This window comes from Polypterus senegalus, chromosome 2 (assembly GCF_016835505.1).
Source record: "Polypterus senegalus isolate Bchr_013 chromosome 2, ASM1683550v1, whole genome shotgun sequence".
Lineage (NCBI taxonomy): Eukaryota > Metazoa > Chordata > Cladistia > Polypteriformes > Polypteridae > Polypterus > Polypterus senegalus.
The window spans coordinates 89,504,976-89,532,378 of record NC_053155.1 but is presented as its reverse complement, the minus strand read 5'-3'; the positions used below and the strand labels follow the sequence as shown (position 1 = coordinate 89,532,378).

The window sequence follows — 27,403 nt, the reverse complement described above, 5'->3', positions numbered from 1 at the left end:
CACACAAATTTCACAGATTTTACAAGGTTTGTCCTGTAGAAACACAACTGCAAAGAAATTTGTGTGATGTAAAATAAAATTGCTGTAATCTGACTTTTAGGAAGATACTGTAAAGTAGGAAGAAAAATACTAACACAGTGTTACATTGAAATAGTGGGATGCAGTGATTATACACACAATGCCGTACAAAATGAAATGTATATGGCAGGAATATTTTTTTGTTTCAAAATAACAATAATTTTTTCTCTTTTTTACTTATAATTTTCTGGTGTCATACATTTTAACTATGTAAAATCTTTTTTTCCGTCACCAGGAGCCCCCATTTTTCACCATGATGTGAAATTCTATATCTCTAATGGAATCAAAAAGGTTGATAGGCATTCATTTATTAGGCCATATGACCACGCTTGATGTTTAATTCTAACAGGCAAATATGGTAGCTCGTATCTGTAATTAATCAAAAAACAGCAGTACATCATTCATCAACTCACTAGATAATGAGCCTGACAACACGGTATATTATTATACTGATTATTAGAGTTGGCCTTGTAGTAGCATTTAATCTCTGCACGGCTCGATTTAGACTAAATACTAACCTGCATTTCTAATTAAAAATTGTGGAGGTGTTCTACTCTAATGCATTTTGCCTCTTTTACTCGAAACATATTTCACTTTGATTTTATGCGCTAATACACAATCATTCTTTTGTTACTTACTTCTTACACTCTAGGCTTATTTCACAACACAGTTTTAAGTAAAAATCTATCCACCCATCCAGCCTTTATTGAGACAACTTAATCTAGTTCAGGGCTGTGTATGAGAATGAATACTTTTATAAATGTTCACTTTGTATTGTGTAGCAAGTGGTGAATAATTATTTGGAGGCTAAATGTTTTAACAAGCATAGTATTCACTTGTGTTCTAGGTCACAATGCAGCTTATTTATTGAAATTATTCATCCCCGTCCATTACCAGTTCTGCTTAGGGTACTGAATACAGCTGATTTTTGGTATTTTCAGTTTTGACATTGTGGTATAATAGATAGCACTTCTGTTTCACAGCCTTCTTCTCCTTGATTTATCTGAATGGACTTTTCTCTCCTGGATTAGACTATTTGACAACAATAAATTGGCAGTGCATGGATGAGTGTTGGTGTTCTCCACTGTGGATCCAAGGATGGTTTCTGATTTGCACTTGATTCTGACAGTGTGGTCTTTGACACCGTAACCCTGAATGAAATAAATTTGATAATGGATGGGTAGATGAAAGAAAGTAGTAGTCTGAACTGATGTTGCATTTTGTTAATAGGTAGTACACAACCCTGCTTTCAGAACAATTGGCTTACTTATAAATGTAAGAGGGTTAAAATAGGATAGTTTTACTAGACAATGGAAGATGATATAGATGGGAAGAGATTTAAAAAAAATTAAGTAGGGACCTAGCTAAATCACACAAAGTCAGGAAAAAGAAAAATGCTAAAGATAGTGTTTCTGAAGCAGAAGACAGACCCAGCTATTTTATTTCTGTGAACGTGTGACATTATTAATTAAAATTGAAGAATGACATTTTGAAATCCTTTCACCATCTGTCTTATTGTTTCTTTATTATGATCAATCATTCAGTCTTGTTTTCAACAGCAAACTTTCAAAACATTTAATTCCAAATAAATATCAAACAGCACAGCATATTTCATGGCAATTTTCAGTTTCTATACTGTAGCTGACAACTACAGTCAAGAGTTTGCTGTAACATTAAATCACATTTAACTGCTGTTATAATGTGACATAATGTACAGTAACAGTTACCATCTGGAACATGGCATCATTTTTTAATATTTTTCATTTTGAATGTGTGTGATCCGTCTTGATTCCTTACTATAAAACTGAGTAATTCCATCTTTGTTTTCTTAATTTTCAAACTTCTTTATTTTGAATCTGTTTCATCTATTTCATTTTCTACATGAGGACAAGGTAATTAAAAATATATATGTATTTTGTGTTATTGAATAGGCATTGTACAGTGCTTCATTCTTGGAAAATATACTCCCCAATGAAATTATTCTGAGGGTACAAGCTGAAGACGCTGACATTGGTTCCAATGCAGAAATCCGGTACTCATTACATGGATATGGGGCAGATGATTTCTTTTTGGATCCTGAAACTGGTAAGAATTACCAAATTTGATAAGTAAAGTGAAAAATATTCTTAATTCTTTAATTATAACCCAGATTCTTTAATTGTGTACTTTTAAATTATTGTGAATGCTCCATTCATTCATTTTCCAAGCTCACTATTTCAATTGTATTGTCATAGACGGCCAGATCTTATCCGAACAGCATCTGACAGGAGGCAGGAATCAGCACTAGACAGAATTCCAGTAATCTGCAGGGTACCCATACAATGGGATCATTTAAATTACTTAACAAGCACATGTACATACAGGATACATGCAGAAGTCACATTCAGATACAATATGAACGTGCAAAAGTCCGATGGGAAGTTACAGAGCTGGACATAGTTCCTGATACCCGGAGATGCTCCTATTACTTGCTTAATTATTCCCCTGGAAAGGAAGTGGAACTAAAACCTACATAATTCCCATGAACTGTATATAGGTGTTAAGTGGACTGGTTAAAAGCACACAAAAGATTGGATCAGTGTGTAGACAGGGTTTGTTTGAATTAAATTTTTAAGGCTTACTTAATTACAAGTTATTTTACTCTCTAAAGGTGCCTAAAAATGAGCTAACCTGTTTGCAAATTGCTTTTATATGGATGGAACATTTTTCAGGTAGAATTACTAAAATAATTTAACTCGTTTTTCATATTATTCAGTCTAAAGAGGTCTTAAAATGAAACACCTACACATTTCTTTTAAGTACAATGTCCTTTTTGCTTCATTTTCTGATATGATGGTATTGTGAGAGGTAAGTACAGGTTAAAAGTAAGTGCAACTGGTTAGAAATCACTGAGTGGGATCATTTTCATGTCATCCCACACTACATAAAAATCTTAATGTTGTAAAACCTGTTTAAACATAGGTATTTTTATTCTTTATGTAACCTAAGCTTTTTTAATATTAAATAATGTCTTTTTAAATTACACTAAAACTGTCATTAAATGAGATCACCAGTACATTTTGCACTGAAGATTCAGTTATAGTAAAAATACACCCCATGTAATACAGACCAATTTTCTTTTCTATTTTTCTTGCCTGTATATGGTCTTATTATATGTCCTCTGCTGAGGTTTCTGAAGCTATTTCTTATTTAAGCATGCTTCAAGCAGGCAGTATTTACTGCTGCAACCCCCTGATGAGTATAAAATTAGAATATCATTCAGCTCTGATGATTGTAATTGCTTTGCAGGCGAACTAAAAACCTTGTCACCTTTGGATCGGGAGGACACCCCTGTGTATAACTTGATCGCCAAAGCTGAAGACGGAGGAGGCCGTTACTGCCAGTCAGAGATAGTCCTTTCTGTGGGGGATGTAAATGACAATCCTCCCGTGTTCTCCAGTGATCATTACACAGCATGCATATATGAGAACACTGCCACAAAAGCCTTACTAACCAGACTGCAGGCAACTGATTCAGATGAAGGTCAGTATTGTTAGCACTTCTTTTTGCTGCAATTGATAAATATCATGCTGATCTGCACAATTTGTTTTTCTTCAGTAAAGTGAAAAGGAGGTGATATCATTAGGAAATAGTATGGTTTAGGTTAAGAAAGAAGAATATTGATTAAAGTGTATTAAATCTATGAAAATCTATTAAAATTAATATTATGGTTCCATGCAATTATAAAAAAATAATAGCAATAATAGTAATAATTTATTTAATGGCACTCTTGGCCATAGTATTTAAAAGTGTGGCTTTCATAGTTTAACACTCTGTTGTAAATTAATTATCCAGACTACAGTGTATACAATTAAATTATTTTTTGATTGCTTGTATTTTGCATTTATATAAGCAACATCATTTTAAATGTGGTGCATGATATTGATAAGTTTTTGGTTGTGTTTTTTATTATAATATACTTGCAATGTAATTATCTACCTAAGAGCAGTGCAACTCAAGTCACAGTATAGGTAAGTTCCTGATCATGTAACGAATGACAAATGTATTGTTACTTAAAAGGGTACTATAATCACAGAGTAAGTATAGGCTGCCAGAAAGTGCATGTCGATTAGCATGTGTAGGTAAGAATTTCACTGTACTCTATACACATGACAATATAAACCCTACAAACCCTATAACAACAACAACAGTAACATAAGAACAATTTAGACCTAGTTTTGAAAGACTCTAAAGTCTTACTGTCTACCATACTCCTTGGTAGCTGATTCTAGGTGTCTGTGTTCTCTGTGTAAAGAAAAACTTTGTAATATTTGTGCCAAGTTTAACCCTAATAAGTTTCCAACTGTGTCCTCATGTTCTTGATGAACTTAGTAATAGTCTTGGTCCTCTGTGCTTTTTCCCTTCATAATTTTAAACACTTCAAAAGGTCTCCTTTTAGTCTTCTTTTGCTTAATCTGAAAAGGCTCATCCCTTTTAATCTTTCCTCATAATCCATCCCCTTTAGCCCTGGAACCAGATAAGTCACTCTTCTATGCACTTTTTCTAGCACTGCTATGTCTCTTTTGTAGCCTGGAGACCAAAACTGCACACAGTAATCTAGATGAGGCCTCATCAGTGCATTATAAAGCATAAGCATAACCGCCTTGGACTTGTACTCCACACATCGTGCTATATAACCTAACATTCTGTTAGTCTTCTTAATAGCTTCTGAACACTGTCTGGAAGTTGATAGTGTAGAGTCCACTATGATTCCTAAGTCCTTCTTATAAGGTGTATTTTCATCTTTTCAGACCATCCATTGTGTATTCAAACATAACATTTTTACTTTCTACATGTAATACTTTAAATTTACTTACATTAAATTTCATCTGCCACAAATCTTCCCAAGCCTGTATGCTGTCCAAGTCCCTCTATAATGATTCTGCGGATTTCACATAATCTGCCAATCCACCTAGCGTAGTACGCAAATTTAACCAGTTTGTTATTTATATTCCTATCCAAATCATTTATACTGTATAAAAAAATAGCAGCAGTCGTTCCACTGACCCCTGTGAGACACCACACTATTTATTTCTATAGAACATTTTCAAACATAAGATGTAGCTCAAGTGCTTTGCAAGATATCAAAGAAATTGTTACAAATAAAGAAAAGCTAATTAAATTGAATAGAAATAATAATGAAAAGTAAAATACAAAAATAAACCAATACCCACTTACATAAAATAAATATACAATTAGTAAAAAAGTAGAGACCTTATATATAATTTTGTATTTTTGTCTTAATCGATAAGTCTGATGATGGGGTCAGATGGCAGGAGACAACAACAACATTTATTTATATAGCACATTTTCATACAAAAAATGTAGCTCAAAGTGCTTTACAAAATGAAGAACAGAAAAATAGAAGACACAATAAAAATAAAATAAGTCAACATTAATTAACATAGAATAAGTAAGGTCCGATGTGCCAGGGTGGACAGAAAAAACAAATAAAAACTCCAGACGGCTGGAGAAAAAAATAAAATCTGTAGGGATTCCAGACCAAGAGACCGCCCAGTCTCATCTGGGCAATCTACCTAACATAAATAAACAGTCCTCTTTGTATTTAGGGTTCTCATGGAAGGACTTGATGATGATGGTCACGTAGACTTCTGGCTTTCAGTCCATCAATGTTGGAGCATCATGATGCTTTGAGTAGGTGGTGGTGGCGCAGGCCGCCACCACAAAGAAACCGGAAAAAGAAACAGAAGAGAGAGTAGGGGTCAGTATGGATTTTAGAGCCACTATGAATAGTTATTATGATGAATTGAACATACAGAGTATCAGTATTAAGTTAAAGTGAAGTTAAAAGGCCATGTTAAAGTAATGTGTTTTCAGCAGTTTTTTAAAGTGCTCTACTGTATTTGCCTGGCGAATTCCTATTGGCAGGCTATTCCAGATTTTAGGTGCATAACAGCAGAAGGCCGCCTCACCACTTCTTTTAAGTTTAGCTTTTGGAATTCTAAGGAGACACTCATTTGAGGATCTAAGGTTACGATTTGGAATATAATGTGTCAGACATTCCATATATAAGATGGAGCGAGATTATTTAAGGCTTTATAAACCATAAGCAGAATTTTAAAGTCAATCCTGAATGACACAGGTAACCAGTGTAGTGACATCAAAACTGGAGAAATGTGTTCGGATTTTCTTTTCCTAGTTAGGATTCTAGCAGCTGCATTCTGCACTCGTTGCAAGTGATTTATGTCTTTTTTGGGTAGTCCTGAGAGGAGTGCAGTAATCTAGTCTACTGAAAACAAAAGCGTGAATTAATTTCTCAGCATCTTTCAATGATATAAGAGGTCTAACTTTTGCTATGTTTCTTAAGTGAAAAAATGCTGTCCTAGTGGTCTGATGAATATGCGATTTAAAATTCAGATTACAGTCAACAGTTACCCCTAAGTTTTTTACTTCCATCTTAACTTTTAATCCTAATGCATCAAGTTTATTTCTGATAACCTCATTGAATCCATTATTGCCAATTACTAAAATTTCAGTTTTCTCTTTATTTAGTTTGAGAAAATTACTATTCATCCATTCAGAAATACCAGTAAGACATTGTGTTAGTGAATCGAGAGAGTCGGAGTCATCAGGTGCTATTGATAAGTACAGCTGTGTGTCATCAGCATAGCTGTGGTAACTCACGTTGTGCCCTGAGATAATCTGACCTAACGGAAGCATGTAGATTGAGAAGAGCAGCGGACCCAGGATAGAGCCTTGTGGAACACCATATCGGATATCATGTGTCTTTGAGATGTGATTACCACAACTCACAAAGAATTTTCTCCCTGCCAGGTAGGATTCAAACCAATTTAAGACACTGCCAGAGAGGCCCACCCATTGACTAAGGTGATTTCTAAGAATATTATGATCAATGGTGTCAAATGCAGCACTCAGATCTAAGAGGATGAGAACAGATAAATGGCCTCTGTCTGCATTTACCCGCAAGTCATTTACTACTTTAACGAGTGCAGTTTCTGTGCTGTGATTTGTTCTGAAACCTGACTGAAATTTATCAAGAATAGCATGTTTATTGAGGTGGTCATTTAACTGCATAATGACTGCCTTCTCTAGAATTTTACTTAAGAAGGGCAGGTTAGAGATGGGTCTAAAATTTTCAAAGGCAGAGGGGTCAAGATTATTTTTCTTGAGCAGGGGTTTAACTACAGCAGTCTTAAGACAGTCTGGGAAGACCCCCGTATTTAATGACAAATTAACTATGTCCAGAATATTGTCAATTAGCACGCCTGATACTTCTTTGAAAAACCTTGTTGGTATTGGGTCAAGGACGCAGGTGGAGGGTTTCAGTTGAGAGATTATACTATGTAATTCAGGTAAATCTATCCTGGTGAAAGCATTTAATTTGTTTATAATGGAGTACCGGGCTTTGGAGGTTTTGCAGTGTTGGGGAGATATACTATGTTATCTCTAATATCATTAATTTTTTGATTGAAAAAAACAGCAATGTTCTCACAGGTTTCACTGGAAGTATTCTGGGGGCATTCCTTTGTGTTACCTGGGTTTAACAGACGATCACTTGTAGAAAATAAGACTCTGGGATTACTAGCATTGTTATTTATAATATATGAGAAATAGCAGCGCCTCTCAAGACGGACTGTGTTATTGTATTCTGTTATTTTAACCTTTAATATCTCATAATGGATAGTTAGTTTAGTTTTCCTCCATTTATGCTCAGCTCTATGACATGTTCTTTTTAAATCAGACACTCTTTGGGTCTTCCATGGAATAACAATGCTAGAAGATTTTTTAACTGTCTTTTCAGGTGCAACTATGTCAACAGCAGCTCTTACTTTAGAATTAAAGTTTTCCACTTTACTATTTACATTATCCTCGCTATTATAGTTGGCACTATAAACGGACTGATTGCTTAGAATGTTTGTAAGTTTTAAAGCTGCTGATGAGTCAAAGAAGCGTTTTTTAACAATATGCTTCTCATGAATGTTTTCTATCATTATTTCTATATTAAATAGTAGAAGGAAATGGTCTGATAGACCGATATCAATGACCTGCTTTATATCAACTTTAAGTCCTTTAGCAATCACTAAGTCTAACATATGACCTGCTTTATGTGTAGGTTGATTAACGAGCTGCCTAAAATCAAAAGAGTCCAGGAGGTTCATGAATTCTTTTACTTTTTGGTCACACTGATTGTCGACATGAAAGTTAAAGTCGCCGACTATTAAGAGTGCGTCATAGTTTGTAATTAAAATTGAGAATTCCTCAAAGAAAGACGCGTTATATTTAGGAGGTCTATACACGGATAATACTAGAAAGTGAAAAAAGGACAGGAAAAAAAAACAATCTGCAGGGGTTCCAAGACTACAAGTACACCTAGAACCCAAAAGGGCATTCTGCCTAACATAAATGTATTTACGTTGTTCCTTATTATTTTTTTAGGATGTGCCCCATAGGATTCGATGTAGTGGGTCTTGTAGATAGCTGGGATTTCCTGTTTTGTTCAAGTATTAAAGGACACCTGCACAGTGCATTAATTAGGTGGTGGTGGCACAAAACAACACCATGGAAAAAAAAGTAGAGAAATGTAGAGATTAATAATGATCACAGTTCCATCAAGAATATATTAAATCCATGCAAGTATAATTTATTAGAAGTAGAACTAAAATGTTGCTACAATTAAGACAATTTTTTAATGATCCATGGTTTTTGCCTGGCATATCTCTTTTGGTAGCTCCACATTTTTGGTGCTTGGTGCATAACAGCAAAAGGCTGCCTCACCATTTCTTTTTGCTTAGCTCTTGGAATAATAATCAGAAAAGTATTAGGAGATCTAAGGTCACAACTTGGAATGTAGGGGGGCAGGCATTCCAAAATATGGGAAAGAACAAGATTATTTAAAGCTGTATATGCCAACAGTAGTATTTTAAAGTGAATTCTAACAATAAAACTGGTGAGATTTCCTCAGATTTTCTTTTTTTACGACTAAGATTCTTGCTGCTGCATTCTGGTCTTACTGCAGCAGATTGATTTGTTTCTTAGGTATTCCGGTTAGAAGTGCATTACAGCAATCTAGTTGACTAAAAACAAAAAAGTGAATTAATTTCTCAGTATCTTGCAATGTTATAAGAGGTCTACCTTTTGCAATAGTCTTTAAATAGAAAAATGCAGTTTTAGTAATCTGATTAATGTGCATTTTAAAGTTTAGGCCAGAAGCAATGACTTCACCCAGATTCTTTACCTACACTTTGAGTATTATTGCTAAGGGATCAAGTTTATTTTTAAGATCTTAAATATTTCCATTTTTTTCACTCATTCAAAATTACACTGCAGTAAGGCAGGCAATTAATTACAATTTAAATACATTTTTATACAAAATATTTTTTATAGTTTATTTGTTGCCACAAATGTTTTGAATGAGAATTAGAGTAAAACATTCTGAGCATCAAAAGCAAACAACAGTACATACATGACACTGTGTCATGAATTAGGAGCACAACTGACATATTTTCTGTTTTTAAAAATTTACAAGAGGGAATTTTAATGGAAAAGTTCAATACTTATGCGTAAATAAAAAATATCCAAGTGAATGTCAACACCTACTAAAGAAGAAGAATTTTGACTACCACATCCCTAGTCAATGCATTCATTAAATAAGTTTTCAAATAAATCTTTTAGATATTGACTATTAAACTTAAACTAAGCTCTGCTATAGATAGATAGATAGATAGATAGATAGATAGATAGATAGATAGATAGATAGATAGATAGATATTTTATTAATCCCAAGGGGAAATTCACATACTTCAGCAGCAGCATACATAAAGAACAATATTAAATTAAAGAATGATAAAAATGCAGGTATAACAGACAATAACTTTGTATAATGTTAACGTTTACTCCCCCGGATGGAATTGAAGAGTCGCATAGTGTAGGAGAGGAACGATCTCTTCAGTCTGTCAGTGGAGCAGGACAGTGACAGCAGTCTGTCGCTGAAGCTGCTCCTCTGTCTGGAGATGATACTATTCAATGGATGCAGTGGATTCTCCATGATTGACAGGAGCCTGCTCAGCGTCTGTCGCTCTGCCACAGAAGTCAAACTGTCCAGCTCCATGCCTACAATAGAGCCTGCCTTCCTCACTAGTTTGTCCAGGTGTGAGGCATCCCTCTCCTTTATGCTGCCTCCACCGCACACCACCACATAGAAGAGGGTGCTCACCGCAACCGTCTGTTAGAACATCTGCAGCATCTTATTGCAAATGTTGAAGGACGCCAACCTTCTAAGAAAGTATAGTCGGCTCTGTCCTTTCTTACACAGAGCATCAGTATTGGCAGTCCAGTCTAGTTTATCATCCAGCTGCACTCCCAGGTATTTATATGTCTGCACCCTCTGCACACAGTCACCTCTGATGATCATAGGGTCCATGAGGGTCCTGGTCCTCCTAAAATTCACCACCAGCTCCTTGGTTTTGCTGGTGTTCAGGTGTAGGTGGTTTGAGTTGCACCATTTAGTCCTTGATTAGGTTCCTATACTCCTCTTCCTGCCCATTCCTGATGCAGCCCACGATAGCAGTGTCATCAGCAAACTATCATTATAACTATCATTTGTGTAATAAAAGCTAAAATTAAAAGTAAAAATGTATTCCTGAGTCTTTAGAATATCACTATGTATAATTACCTATTAAAATTTCATTTGTGGATTATTAAGTAACCTAATAATGTTTTTATTATTATTCGCACCATTGATCTGTGAATTATAAGTCTTCAGGCAATAACATTCACTTGCTAACTCATAAACTTTAGGTATATATTTTCTGTATCTAAAAAGGCAGGCTGAACTTTAATGTCCCAAAACTTAATTATTTATGATTTAAATTGTAATTTAATGCGTCTGAGAAAGAATGTTAATAAATCTCTGCATCATTCTTTTAGAAATTGAACTTGATCACGAGGCTTGAAAGTTGAAACATGCTTGGAACCTTTAGTGTTCTTTGAGCTTTCACTGTTAGCACTGAAGGTGGTAGAATGAAATGTACCCATCAGCAGTCAAGCATTAGCATGTTGAAGCAAATATTATATTTTCAGCTTTTCTCCTCTTATTTACAGGCATGAACAGGAAGGTGATGTATTCATTAGAGGATTCGGCCAATGGACACTTCTCCATTGATAAGTCATCTGGAATCATCACTCTGGAGAAGTCACTGGACCGGGAGCTGCAGAGTTCATATAACATAACAGTTAAGGCTTCTGATGAGGGTGCCCCTGTGAAACTGTCATCTCTGGTCACAGTCACAATCACTGTGCTGGACATCAATGATAATCCACCAGTATTTGAAAGGAGGGACTACTTAGCAACAGTTCCTGAGGACATTGCTCCAGGCATGAAAGTTTTGACTGTTTTTGCAACAAGCCAGGATATTGGTACCAACGCAGAAATTTTCTACAGCATCCGCTCTGGAAATGAGCATGGAAAATTCCTAATTGATTCCAAGTCAGGTAAGCTGAAGATTTCAATTCAGAAGGCCCTCCACTGATGAAGCTTTCAGAAAATAGTAGACTTTGGCATACCCAAAATATTCAAATTTGCCAGTGCCTTGGCTTTTTGTTAAATCACTATTTAAAGGCGAGGGAAGCTGAGTATATATAGCATTTGCTTTCCTCATTGCAAAGGCACTTATAAAATCTTTTACTGATGTGCCATCCACATGACACCAAGCACTGTTTCACAAGGATGTATAGAAAATATAACTTGGTTTGGTCAATAGTCAGAATAGGATTTGTTGAACTGCAAACAACCCTGTTTCAGGTAATTTTTCTTAATGTTGTAGTTTTTCTATTAATGGATATATAGAAAACACAACACCTTGCTGTGTTTAATTTATACTCTCAAGCTTTAGTAACTTTTTTGTTTGAACAGATATTTGTGGTTTTTCTGTGTTTTTACACAAAAATGCTTAAGAATGGCTTTGTGATTTTATTTTTATACAGGAGTAATTTCAGTTTATAAAGAGCTGGACTTTGAAACATGTAAAGATTACTTCCTGACAGTGGAAGCCAGAGACGGAGGTACCCCACCTCTAAGTGCTGTTACTACAGTGAATATCAATCTGACGGATATAAACGACAATGCACCAATGTTCAGCCAAGACATCTACAGTGCCGTGATCAGTGAAGACTCATCCATTGGGGATTCAGTTGTCAGGGTATGATATTATTGCTAGAAAACATTCAGATAATTCAGACATAATTTTCTAGCCTGCTGTGTATCTTTGGCCTTTCCAGATGACAAAAGATCCTTTGTTTGTACATTATTCTGACCTACTTAGCATAGATAAAGACTTTTTTTTATTATTTTTTGTAGAGCCTTCAATTTTGACTAGATTCATAACCTCGAGAGGTAGACATCTGTGTGAGGCACCTGTCGTGCAGATACCCAAATGGTTTTATGAATACAATGTTTCAACTGAGCATAAGCAACATGCAAAAAATTCACTGGAAATTTGCACAAAAGATTAATGGGATGCTATGCAGTTTTCAGATAGCATAAAGCATTACCGTGTACAGTCAACCTAACATTCATTTTGTAAAAGATAAATGAAATAATATAGTTGCTCTGAAGGTTTTCTGTATGAAGATTGTTTGAGTGATTCTGTTTAGTTAATTTTTTGCACCTTTATATTGCCTGTAAAAAATAATTTTCTTCACTAAATGTACAATCGGGTTCCAGAATGACTAGCAATGGTGCACTAATGTACCAGGAGACTGCCAAAATCTCGACCCAGTAGCTATCAATGTGGAGTTGGCACATCTTGCACATATGAGGATGAATCATAATTCTTACTTTTTTCTGATATATATGTTATTGTGGGTGTATGAATCATTGACTCTGCTTTGTGCTAAATAAACCAAAATAGGTTCTGGCTTTCCAAAACTCTAGAATTAGATTAATTAAATCAAAATGAAGGTTATTTAAGTGCAACTTAACTAAGAACATCCTAGAATCAAGTGAAAAGAACAACACTGCTTTGGATTCGAGTATATACTGTACATTAACCAATTCCTGGAGACCAAACGGTTAACATTAACAAGTAAAAAAGGTGTCCATATCCACACTGCCTTGATGTGGATTTAATTCTCAATCCATTAGAGTGTTAGCTCTTTTTCTTTTCCCTCCATCAATGATCATGCGCATTTATTTGCACTGACTAGATCAGTTTATTGGAATTTCTTTGTAAAAGATAGGCTTGATTTTATTTAGCTGGTCAAAATTGTTCACAAGCATGTTACGTATGAAGCAATGTGATTTTGATCTATAAGCTAGGGATACTGTTACAGGAACACTTCAGTTAATATCAGCCCAAAGTTCTAAAGAATGAGCGCCTCAAGTGGAATGGACAATCAGTCCCTGCTTTGTTGCATCTCAGTACTGGGTTTTTGTGTATTTTGAAGCCTTATTCACCTCTGTACAGTACATTTTACTGTAATATTTGAAATTCTTTGTCACACTTTCAGACTGTCTTAGTTTAGAACACTTAAGTGTTTAGCTTTATTTCAAAATCTGTAAGGTATGTGTTGATTTTTGGGTAAGGACTAACTGTCAAGGTATTTTCTATTTTTCCCAAAATTGCATTTTTGCTGTTATTAGTCTATTTAGGATTTGAAAACCTTTAATTGCTGGCTTGATTACTTTTCCAGATAATGGTCAGTTAACAATGAGAAAGAAATTCAATTATTCTGGTGTTCCTTTACTGATGGATTAATGCCTTCAAATAGGTACATTGCTACTGTAGAACAAGCAGGTGGTTATTTTATGTTCATGTTCTAATGTTAGGCCTTTTGGGTCTAACCTTCCTGGGTTATAGTCAAATATCTGCTCTTTGTCAGTGTGGTGTCACTGTTGCACATTCTCCCCATGTCTGCAGGCATTTTCTCTGGATATTCCAGCAGACCGTGTGTGAGTGTGTTTATACTTACATGTAGATTCCCCCATGATCATAAATCAAGCAGAGTTGAGTATATTGCAATTAGGTGACCAGGGTGTGCCTCTCTGCACGGAATTTGCATGTTCTCCCCATATCTGTGTGGGTTTCCACCCACACTCAAAAGATATGCAGTTTTGTTAGACTGGTGACACTAAATCAACCCTAGTTTGTGGATGGATGTCATAATTTTCTCTAAATTGAGAAATTAATCACCAAAAGAGCTTGTCTAACTGTGAAGCTGGTAAACCAAGAGTTTTCAATGAGTTTTTGTGAATTTTGATTGCCGAAAAAGAAATGGTGGTGCATAGGACTTAACATGAAACACAACTTCAATAGCATACCCTACTTAAGGTGCACATTTTTAAAAGTTTGGGATAAAACTGAGTAAAGTGTCATTTTAAATTTGATAATCTTCTTTCATTTCTGAAATCATATGTTGAATTTACAGTCTATTTAATAAATAAGGGCCAATGTGAAGAACGGAGCCGCCTGTTTATTTTTATCCGCATCTGTTAATTTACACATTGCCAATTAAGAGTGATCTGTGTGTTGAACATTCTGTTTTCATTTTCACATTTCAGCTCTTTTTTGCATAGACTGTTAACAAGCTGGAGGCAGGTAGGTGTAGGATTAGGTCTTGCTACTTTGATTTTCAGCTACTTTGATTTTCGTTTTCTTATTCAAAATGTCTGGATCCATTTCTTTTCTGTCATCACGTCTAAATTCATTTTAGGGCTGGTTTGTGAGATTCTTTTTTCCATTATTTAAATGTGTTTTCACAGATATGCCAGATTCTTTTCCAACTAAGCTGTTTATTTTTTCAGTAAAGGTCCAGACTGCAAGCATTGCAATTAACATTTACATTACAGGAGGGACATTAATTTTTAAAGTTATCTACTACATGATTAATACATCCAGGTTAAAGTGTATCTGCATTTACTTGTGTCTTGTAATTCAAACTATGTTTTACTGTCTGCACGCAGTCATTTGTTAGCAAGCTGCATATTAAAACTTCATCATTTCTGTAGCCGTCTACAAGGCACGATACTTAATCTATGATGTCTGTCTCTTATGTCTTTGCAGTTAACGGCTGAGGATGCAGACAGTCCTGTAAATGGGCAGATTCTTTTTTCTATTGTAAGTGGAGATCGGGAAAATCAGTTTTTCATTGATCCAATGAGCGGTCTAATGAAGGTCAATAAACACCTTGATAGAGAGATGGTAAGAATAATTTTTATTCAGATCTCATTCTAATTCAGGGCAGTATTTCCTGCAGAAAAATAATTAAAGTAATTCTCATTGGTACAACCATTAGCAAGAGCAATATTTCTTGAGATTTACTAATGAGTATCTGCAACTGCTGTCTGGTTAACCCACAACTGCGTACAAGCAGCAAATAAACTGGTATCCATAAAATTAAGGTTAGTTTTATTTGGAGTTTTCTAAAGTTATAGTAAGAGTGCGATAACAGCTCTGTCAGAAAGTATTAGGCAAATAAAAGAAAAACCTATTGGACAAATCTAAAATGCAACAAAAAGAAAAAATTTGCTTTTGTATTTTATAGTTAACAACAACATTTATTTATATAGCACATTTTCATACAAACAGTAGCTCAAAGTGCTTTACATATTAAAGAATAGAAAAATGAAAGACACAATTATAAAACAAAATAAATCAACATTAACATCGAATAAGAGTAAGGTTCAATGGCCAGGGGGGACAGAAAAGTAGTTAAGGTACTTTAGAGCAGAGGGACTATCACGGCCATTAAATTTAAAAATCTTCTGATTCATGAAGAATGTGTATAGTCCTCATGGCAATAGCTTAGGACAGAACATTTACCCCTAGATGATTTGGAGCCTGTAGACATTAATAAGAAAGGAGTAACAGATGATAGAGCAGCAGAAGAGATATGACAGAGAAAAAGAACATTGGTTGATATATACTCACCTAAAGGATTATTAGGAACACCTGTTCAATTTCTCATTAATGCAATTATCTAATCAACCAATCACATGGCTGTTGCTTCAATGCATTTAGGGGTGTGGTCCTGGTCAAGACAATCTCCTGAACTCCAAACTGAATGTCAGAATGGGAAAGAAAGGTGATTTAAGCAATTTTGAGCGTGGCATGGTTGTTGGTGCCAGACGGGCCGGTCTGAGTATTTCACAATCTGCTCAGTTACTGGGATTTTCACGCACAACCATTTATAGTGTTTACAAAGAATGGTGTGAAAAGGGAAAAACATCCAGTATGCGGCAGTCCTGTGGGCGAAAATGCCTTGTTGATGCTAGAGGTCAGAGGAGAATGGGCCGACTGATTCAAGCTGATAGAAGAGCAACTTTGACTGAAATAACCACTCGTTACAACCGAGGTATGCAGCAAAGCATTTGTGAAGCCACAACACGCACAACCTTGAGGCGGATGGGCTACAACAGCAGAAGACCCCACCGGGTACCACTCATCTCCACTACAAATAGGAAAAAGAGGCTACAATTTGCACGAGCTCACCAAAATTGGACAGTTGAAGACTGAAAAAATGTTTCCTGGTCTGATGAGTCTCGATTTCTGTTGAGACATTCAAATGGTAGAGTCAGAATTTGGCATAAACAGAATGAGAACATGGATCCATCATGCCTTGTTACCACTGTGCAGGCTGGTGGTGGTGGTGTAGGTGTAATGGTGTGGGGGATGTTTTCTTGGCACACTTTAGGCCCCTTAGTGCCAATTGGGCATCGTTTAAATGCCACGGGCTACCTGAGCATTATTTCTGACCATGTCCATCCCTTCATGACCACCATGTACCCATCCTCTGATGGCTACTTCCAGCAGGATAATGCACCATGTCACAAAGCTCGAATCATTTCAAATTGGTTTCTTGAACATGACAATGAATTCACTGTACTAAAATGGCCCCCACAGTCACCAGATCTCAACCCAATAGAGCATCTTTGGGATGTGGTGGAACGGGAGCTTTGTGCCCTGGATGTGCATCCCACAAATCTCCATCAACTGCAAGATGCTATCCTATCAATATGGGCCAACATTTCTAAAGAATGCTTTCATCACCTTGTTGAATCAATGCCACGTAGAATTAAGGCAGTTCTGAAGGCGAAAGGGGGTCAAACACCGTATTAGTATGGTGTTCCTAATAATCCTTTAGGTAAGTGTAATTCTTTTGAAGGTCTTTTTCCATTGCACTGATACAGTTTTCTTGCGAGTTTGTTCAACAAAGGTACTCCCAGATGAAAAATGCCTCTCCAGTAGGTTGCAGTTTATTTAAACCAAAGCAGCGCATGTGTCAAATATATATATGCCTATGTTTTGTTGGAGTTGTTAAAATATGTTCAGTGCTCTGTTTTTACTATGAATACATTTTCCGCTAACAAACAATTGCTTTTACTTAAATGAGTCCAAGAGTGAGTAAGAGTTGTTACCCAGTAGTCAACACTTATTGAGCTTCCATTGTCTTGGACAATTCTCATGATTTTATGACATTTATCTGGCAAGCACCATTAATATTTCTTCATATAAAAAACTTAAAGCTGCCATTTTCAAGGTAATATTTTCTAATTAGTAAGAAATCATTTCATTGTCAATGTAAGGGAGTTCTCTTGCTGACTCATGTGGCCTTTGGACACACATGCCCTGCAGATATTTACTGCTTTGTCATCAATTACCTGTCATTTGACTATTTTTGATACACCATCAAACACAGTAACAGTCAGAGCACTTTACAGTGTTTCAGATAAATAAATACATTTAGAACCTAAATGGCTCAACACTTTCACCAAATATATATACCTGAGAAACCTGCTTGCAAAAAGCCTAGAAATACATTATACATTATATAGGGTGTGTTGATGGACTGCATTTTGTATCTTTGAGATACTGTTACAAGAAAAATCCAGACAGTGTATGTTTACCCAATATCAAATAATGTGTGTGCTCATTACATTGCCAGGCTCCTGATTCACAAATTTGTAATCTGGTTTGGGTGGTGGCCCACCAAAAGTAAATATTGTACTGATCAATGGCTTCAGTTGGCTATATACTCTCAAGTTCACCCTTTTGAAATATACAAAAAAAAAATTTACTACTACTTGTTGTAATGGTAGCCCTGTCCATTCATTCTGCCTTGAGTGAAAAGGGGGTCTCTCATTTACCTACTTATTATCACACTTTTAACTGAAATAGTAAATCAATCCTTATCTTATCATATAAGCTTTGGCTCTTAGTGACATTCAGAGTTGACATTTGTCAAAAAAAATTGTCAATTGTGACATAATATCAGTGTTACAGTATACTCAGTAAATAAATACATAGCTGTCTTTTTGTTTATTATAGTGTAGTTGTACTTAATAAACTGTGGTGGGCTAGCGGCCTGCCCAGGGTTTGTTTCCTGCCTTGCACCCTGTGCTGGCTGGGATTGACTCCAGCAGACCCCCCTTGACCCAGTAGTTAGGATATAGCGGGTTGGATAATGGATGGATGGATGTACTTAATAAATAAAAAATGTCTAAAGCTCTTTCACTAGGTTACTAGACATTGTATAAATAGTATTTTAGGGTGTTGCACAACATGAAAATTTTAACACCTTCAAAAAATGTTTCTATCATTACACATTTTCCCATAATTGATTAAAAGAAACAAAGTTTGTGACTTTCTTACTAAAGAAAAAGAGAAAAAAATGAGAAAAAGTGTCATTTCAGCAATCAGTTTATAGGATGAATCTACCATGATTGATGCATCTTAATTTTCTCTTAAAAGCTTATAATCAGTAACTTAACGCCCAGGTTCACAAGGGATTTCACAGGCAGAACAACAAAGAAAAGGCTGCATTGTAATCTATATTAATGAATTGCTGTATTCCTAAAGGATGACCATTTATCTTTTTTCTTTTTCTCTGACCAGGTCTCTGGATATTCACTGACTGTGCGGGCTCTGGACAGTGGCTCACCAGCTATGTCATCCACTGTGGTGGTGAACATTGATATCTCTGATGTTAATGACAATCCCCCACTCTTCTTGCCATCTAATTACACTGCCGTAATTCAGGTAGCGTTACTAATGAATATGCCATGTAGAGATACAGGAAATTTAAAACACAAGGTGACCTGGGGGGTGCGCATTGTTTTAAGTACACCCCAGAAACAGTTCTGAATAAAGTAAAGATGCCTGTCTTCATCAAATTAAGAAATAATGTGGATGCTAAAATCAACTTATTCCTACATGCTGTTTTAGGAATAAAGGAGTTTTGGGTTGATTGATTATGTGGAGCTAAATGACTTAACATTATGTTTAGTCATCAATGAAGTTCCCTAAGAAGTGAGTTACTGCTTACAACTGATAGCACTTATTATGCAGTCACCCATCCTTTCAATGTCTGAATCTTTTTTTACTGTTTAGCTACTTTCTAGATATCTGGAGTGGATTTCAGTCTCTCACGGAATACTCACACACTTGTTCACACTCATAAATTATATTCCATTTCCATTAAGGTCAACAAAACTTACGTCTGGAGTTGATGTCTTTTAAAACTATCCAGATTTGTTACAATTAAATTTCTAACCAGCTTAACAATGGAAACAAAATGACACATCATATACAGTAAAAGGTGATTAAAGTATGTAGGATAATGGTTATAATTGGAGAAATTTTCAAATTGTAAGAGTTACTTTTTTTAATCATTTAAGAAATCTATACATTTTAATTAAATTAAATGAATTCTTTTATGGGCACCCAACAATTTTATTTTTAGTCACATCTAACCAACAACCAACTTTTTAGTGCACTTTTGAATAAAATTATGTCACTTAAAAATCTTTTTTTATGTATATTTTTAGCCACCCTAATGTCACACGTTATAAAAACATTGACTTGAGTTGGTAGGTGATTTGACAGAAATGACATTAGAGACAGAGTGGAATCAAAGCTACGATCTTAAAGAGTAACGTTACATTCATTGATGTTCATTTCTTATTTCAGAAAATCCTAACCATGGGGAAACCTTACATGTGTGAAGTACTTGAAATGTGCGTTTGTCAGTTGGAGAATCAAACCATCGATCTTTCGTAGAAAGGCCCAGCACTTTATCCACTGACCCAATATCACCAAATCACTAAAAAGAGAATTTCAACAAATTTTTATATAAAAATAATGAAAAATTGGTAACATTAAACAAAAAAATAGTTTTTGTACATGGTCTCGAACCTTTAACCTTTAAATTGAACATCCAACACACTAACCACTAGACCAATGCTGCTTCATTGTCATATTAAAGTAATTTGACAAAATATCAATGTCTCTTGAAGGAGGTGGTAATTGGGGTTAAGGACTGTCATCATCCCCCTACAGATGAAAGAAATTAAAACTTTTTTGACAACTTAGATGACTAAATTTGTTTGTTTTTGCATTGTTAATTATGGTTGTAAATGAACTTCTCCCTTGTTGTCAGGACAGCTCAGTTTAAACAAAAGGTACTACCTTGTAGTTAGTGATTAATGCTATGCTGGGCATACCTAAACCAACTCAACTCCAATGGGGTGAAGGGCTGTAAATCCTTCTCAATGAACTTTGCAACAGCCCTGTGACATTCTGTTGTTTTTTCCTTCATCCTTTTTTCTCATTGAGTGAAGGTGAACGGGGTGGACTTCAGTATTTGAATTCTAGTATCCACTGACAGAGATGCAGCTGCTGCTTGACTGTCACTGTCTGAACACAAATTAAAACCAAAGCTCACTTTGTATGTCCTTTGTGAATAACTACAGACTTACTTTTATAATGATAATGACAATTACCTTGACTTGTCAATGTTCAGAGATTCACATTTTCAGTTTGGCTAATTCCAGCGGCATCGGAGCTGGGAAGTTTTCACTGAGTACACTTGAGCAGCCGCTTTCTTGAAGCAGTCAAACACACTGCACTGCTTCATATTTATATAACGTTGTATTTGAGGTTTACCCCTTTACATGCAGCTACCTTTTAACATATATTGCATTTAGCCGCATTATCATTATATTCACTAAAGTGAGCCCACGCTTTTGAATGTTTTACCCTACTGTCATGATGACTAGAGAGCACAGAATGTAAACACACAGCTATGTAACTTAAATGTGATCACCTGGAGCCTGCAGAGTCATCATCATTAGAGGATGGTTAGGAATTTTAAAACGCCATTAATGTTACAGAAATACCGATAGTGGCACTGTTATTTCAGGAGCTAATTGATATTTTGGTACCGACCAGTGCGGAACAAGTACCAATTTAATACCAGTTTTTTGATACCCATCCCTGTTTCTTAGTTTCTTAACTGCACTAATTCAAAACAATTAAAAATTATTTTAATGCTTACTGTCTCTAAGCAGTCTTTGTGAATTTGTTGAAAAGCAGTTTTTAAAGCACCTTCAACAGGCTGTAGAGTTTGCTTCTTTTTGATTGGTGTGATTACTGGAGGTTATAGCATGCTGGCTTTAGTGACACTTGACATTTTATAACTCACTCTTGACTATTGGCAACATGGAAATTAGAGCTACTGTTTTGCATATAATGTAATCATTCTGCTCTTTTACATTTTAGAAGCTCTTTAAAAGCTTGAGGTAACTGTAAGTGTCTATGTATATCTTTAATTGACAAGAACATTTAAAGAATTGTCTCCTAATCCTGAACCGAATTAAGCAGGTTCCATATTGAGTGGACTGATTAGTGAATTTATAGTATTGTTGATAGCACAATCTGCACATTAGTCTGCATTTGTGTAGATGAACTACATTTTTCCTCCTTTTGCCATGAAATTTTCTTCTGATCAGGCCTCTGAACTTAGTCTCACTTAAACAGGTCATGACAGGTTAGATTGTATATACTGTTATCAGCTTGTTTAATTAATGACTATTTTATACTTTTAATTTGTTATGAATGTAATTCTTATAACTCTGTATCCCTTTTCTGAACCTTCTTTTTTGGGCAAATGATTGGGATTAGCATCAAATTTCCATTTTAAGCAAGACTGTTCTTGTTATGAATTCATAAAGTGCATTTTTAAGAATAAAATAGCATCACCGAGAAAACAACTTTTCCCAAATCTGTATGGTCTTGTATATTTATGCTGTTTATACTGTACGTTAATGTCTCCATAAACATTTTAAAGAAGTCCATTGATTAATTTGATTTTTCTTGTGTCCCTGAACTATAGGAAAATAAGCCTAGAGATACCAGCATTGTCCAGCTTTCAGTGACAGACAGGGACTCCTCCCAAAATGGTCCTCCTTTTCAGTTTGATATTCTGTCTGGAAATGATGGAAAAGAATTTACACTGGAGCCAAATGGAGTTTTGAAATCCAACATGATCTTTAGGCAGGAAGATGCAACCGAATATGTTCTTCATGTTCAGGTAGGTTTGTAGGTGTTAAACATTCTTCTTCAACTGTTTCCTAATGTGTTTTTTAGCATTTACTTTCCATATACAAGCATCAGGATTGCCTTACATTAATCCATTATTATTATTAAAGTCATTTGTAAGTGTTGGTTTTCTGAAAAACGTAATTTTAGCTTATAGTTATTTTCCAAGAACATAAAGGTGACTCATTGATTAGCATTAATACATCATAATTTCATTGTCAGACTAATGTGTCGGTGTGCCAGTCTAGGCAATCTGTGTATAGATTTTGTATGTTTTTCCCAGGGTGCTCTAGTTTTCCTCCCACATCTTCAAAGATCTGCATTTTAGGTTAATAATTAGTTCTAACCTGTCTCCATATAAATGACTGTGGGTGAGTGCATGAGAGTGCCTTGCAATCGACTTCTTTCAGAGCTGGGATAGATTCCTGCACCTGCAGTCCTGGAATAAGCATGTGTCAAAATAGATAGATAGAAATAGTGATAATGGACTCTAAAAATGCATATCAAAGAGCAACTGGTTTTAATATAGCAAGATTCTTCATTAGTTTTCTTACACGATCATTTTTTTTTTCACAAATCATTTTCTCCCTTTTCTTAAAGAACACCATGTTCTTTAATAGAGGAAAAGCACAGTACAAAAAAGAGGCTTCTCTGCCTTAACAAAGCTATGTAGTATAGTATAAGTAAGAAATGATTTGTCAATTTATTCATCAATCGCCCAAACTATTCTCATTCTCTGTTTTTTCCCCCCACTCGGATAGCCTGTCATACTGTTTTTACCTTTATCTAAATCCATCTTTGCCTGGAAATAAGTTGCCAATTAAATTCCCATCTACATTATGTAAACATGAAATTGGTTGACCATTTATGCCCTCCAACCAAGTTTTTGGCTACATAAATGCTCTTCAGTAGGCTTACCTTAATGGCTAACCTACATGTCTGTAGTGGTCTTCAATGCTGAAGCTTACACTGGATTAATTACTGTGTCAGCTCCTAAAAATGCAACGCTTTTCTTCCGCAACCAGCACTATCTTTCAGTAAACACACAAGGGTGTATTTCACTATATAATAAGTGAATTATATTGAATTAATATGTCCAAAGTCATCGGACCACTTTTTACTCTCTTTCCAGGTTCTATATATATAAAGAACAGAGTTGCGCCCTCGTGTCAGCATCTTCAAGCCTTATATTTTAGGTTACTGTGAAAGGCAAAAGAAACTCCTGCTGCAACATCTAAGGACAGTTTTGAAGGCTGCTTCTTTTGGTCTGAAGTCATTCTCTGTGTGATTTTTCTATTCCTCACTGGGACCAAAAACCCTGCAGTTTGTAATTTGGCCCTGTATTACTTTAATTTCATGGCAGTATTTAATTAAATTAAGTTGTTTAATTGGGTGGCCATTAATGACTTTAAAATGTATTTCTTTTAGTTGCTACAAATAGAATAAAGGATGGCTGATGTCCTAATGTACAAATTAGGCATGATTGTGTACAAAATGTGCTTAACAGAGGAGAAATCAAACTATGCATCTTTTTCCTTAGTCAGAAGGACTGGAAAGAGAAACGTGTGGAAAGAATAACTTAACAGTGTTTTCATTACATAGATTTTATAGTTGAAGAAAAGTTTTATCATTTGTGACATTTTTTTTAATTTGGTGTTACCTTTTCACTAGGCAGTTGTACTGTATTGTTAGCTTTATTATCATGAAGACTCAGAGATGTGAATTCTTGAAGCTAAACTCACTACTCATGATCCTTTATATGAAACTGTGCTCATACCAGGACATAAGGATATAAAACTCTGTCCATTTCCTAGACATATTTGTTTGCTTAAGGGTTATGGGACTAAATTCAAGCAGGAATGGATGCAGTGTAGGATTAAATAAGTTTAAAATTTTGACAAATCGAAAGGAAAGTACAGTATAGTATCAAAATACATACACACATTCAGTAGCCACAAACTCACACAAGACAGAAAAACATTATTCCTTATCTAAACTCAACCTTTTAGTACTATGTTGACATGTGTTTGTGGAGCAGCATTGTAAATACACACATTCAACTGAAAGGAGACATTGTATGAGTCATCTGTGCACACTTCTTGATTTCTGTCTATTCAGATTTTTATTCTGCAGTCAGCCTATCCTACGTTTGTACTCTGAATGTGAACAGCACTGTTCTATTAACTGCACTTGAATTTCATTATCACTGTCTATTGAGGGAACACTAAAGTCACAGTAGGAAACATCTGCAGAACCTAACAAAGTCAGAGTGAGAGAAGATGATCTTGCTTATGAAGGTGATTGCTAGCTATTGTACTGTTGAGAGAGAGAATTTCCTTATAGCACATAGAAAACACTTGCTTATTTATTCTATTACTAGCTGTGTTACACGACTTCACCCAGGGTATTTCATAAAACAGTGGGCATCAATTGTATGCATTAGTTAATTAGAGGTATCAGAAGTAAGTACTAGTACTTTCCAATATACAATATTTGTAGTGTTAACATTATTATTGTAGTGCTAACATTATTGGCAGGCAGTGTGTGTTTTCTCCTTAAGGCATTTGGACACAGGACTTCAAAGCCTGAGACTGTTGGTTTAAATCTCAATGTTGTCCTTGAGCTGGTCACTTTACCTGCCTGTACTCCGTCTGGAAAAAATAAAAAAAGTAACCAATCATATTTCAAATGTTTTTAAGTCACACTGGATAAAGGGGTCAGCCAAATAATAAGTAGTAATAATATTGTTAAATGACTTGAGCTGCTTACTCTTGAACATTCTATACACAATTGCCCGTGAGTAAGACATTTTTGCATTAGATCAACTCCTGCTTTTCCTAGTGACTTGGCTTTTATTGATGGTCATTGCAAAACTAAATTTCACAGAAGTGTATTGAATAATGTGAAATTTGAATATACAGTATACTATTATTATTGGGCGGCATGGTGGCACAGTGGCTCGCAATAAGGTGGCCAGGGTTTGCATCCTGGGTCCTCTCTGCATGGCATTTGCTTGTTCTCCCCATGTCTGTATGGGTTTCCTCTCACAGTCCAAAGGCATGAAGATTAGGTGGATTGGCAATACTAAATTGGCCCTAGTGTGCAAAGCAATGGCAATGCTAACAGCCAACATGCCTGGCAACCTCACTGCAGCTTTATAGCTCTTGCAAACTATTGAGTTTTACATCTTGCTTGAGCTTCACTCTACTTTCTCTTCCATTTAACACCTGACTATACATGCCAAACAGGGTCACACCTCTTTTTTTTCTGTCCATGACACTGCCTCTTCTTCTGTCATCTGTCCACCCTATTGGTTAGTGCTGCTTTTCAACTCATCAGTCAAATTTGCTCCATCTTTGGTTTGCATTATGCCCACTGTCTGCACAACACAGAGCATGTACTGTATGTTAACATAATATTAATAAATATCAACTAATAAAAAAATGTTTGCTTTAATTTGTTTAACATTTCCAAGGAGGACATCTTTGAGTTTTTTATTCTGAAGGAACTGCCACTGGAGCAAAACAGCTAAAAAGTTATGAGGTTGCTGTGTGTCTGGTTAAAGCTTCAGTACTGTTCCTTCATGTGCAAGAATAAAAGTCTGTTTGCCAAGTTTTCTCCTGGTTGAGCTTTTGTTCGACCGTATGCAGTCACATCTGTAAAATTTAAAAGCGGAGTACATATAACTTTTGAAAAACATTAAAAGGAATACTGTACTTATGTGAATGGCATAAACAAACAATTGTAACATCTAATATATATATTGAGTATATCCATCCATCCATTATCCAACCCACCATAACCTAACTACAGGGTCGAGGGGGTCTGCTGGAGCCAATCCCAGCCAACACAGGGCGCAAGGCAGGAAACAAACCCCGGGCAGGGCGCCAGCCCACCGCAGATATTGAGTATATATTAATAATAATCTATACTCAAATTTCACTTTATTCTTAGTAATTACCTGTTTGAATTCAAAAGAATACACTTTCATGTAAAATTATATTTTGTAATGACCATCAAGGGCGGCACAGTGGCATAGTGGTAGCACTGCTGCCTCACAGTAAGGAGACCCGGGTTCGCTTCCTAGGTCCTCCCTGTGTGGAGTTTGCATGTTCTCCCCGTGTCTGCGTGGGTTTCCTCCGGGCGCTCTGGTTTCCTCCCGCTGTCCAAAGACATGCAGGTTTAGGTGCATTGGCAATCCTAAATTGTCCCTAGTGTGTTCTTGGTGTGTGTGTGTGTGCATGTGCCCAGCGGTAGGCTGGCACCCTGCCTGGGATTTGTTCCTGCCTTGCGCCCTGTGTTGGCTGGGATTGGGCCCCCTTGATCCTGTGTTAGGATATAGCGGGTTGGATAATGGATGAATGGTTGGATGAATGACCATCAACAAAAGCCAGATCAGTAGGAAAAGCAGAAATTGATCTAATGCAGAAATGTTTTTATCATGGACAATTGTATATAGTGTGTTCAAAAGTAAGCAGTTCCACTGACCTAATAACATTATTATTATTAAATATTATTTAACTGATGACTTTATCCAAAGCAACTTGCAACCTTTGAAGTACAATTGGTTACATTTCTGTTGTTTTTCCAATTGAGACACAGGCAGGTGAAGTAACTAGTTAATGGTTAGACAGTTTCAGGATTTGATTCCACAACCTCCAAAAATCCAAAGGCTTAACCACTACAACACACTGCCTGCCTATAATATTAGCACTTAGCACAAAAGAACAAAAAGAAGCTATAAACAATGTATACAGAAATGTTAAGTTCCCATATGTAATACTTATTTTAGTCACAACTTAAAAAGCATTTTGTTGTCAGTAAATGCTTGCAAGCTAATTATGATTAGGCTTTACAAAACTTATAAAAAGAACTTTGTCGAAATGAGTTGTTAATAGGTAGGATATAATAAAAAGTGCCATAATGGAATT

The 27,403-nt window shown here is 35.7% G+C and overlaps 1 protein-coding gene across 4 annotated transcripts in view; it reads left to right on the top strand.

The window, feature by feature from the left end:
* Nucleotides 1–27,403, top strand: part of fat3a (FAT atypical cadherin 3a) — a 534,981-nt gene that overhangs the window by 444,788 nt on the left and 62,790 nt on the right. For all 4 annotated transcript variants that reach the window (XM_039744151.1, XM_039744150.1, XM_039744149.1 and 1 more), the window contains 7 exons: nt 2,010–2,163; nt 3,367–3,600; nt 11,200–11,589; nt 12,082–12,296; nt 15,159–15,296; nt 18,990–19,133; nt 22,267–22,464. In XM_039744151.1, coding sequence (XP_039600085.1) covers nt 2,010–2,163; nt 3,367–3,600; nt 11,200–11,589; nt 12,082–12,296; nt 15,159–15,296; nt 18,990–19,133; nt 22,267–22,464 — 1,473 coding nt within the window. The remainder of the gene's footprint in view (nt 1–2,009; nt 2,164–3,366; nt 3,601–11,199; nt 11,590–12,081; nt 12,297–15,158; nt 15,297–18,989; nt 19,134–22,266; nt 22,465–27,403) is intronic.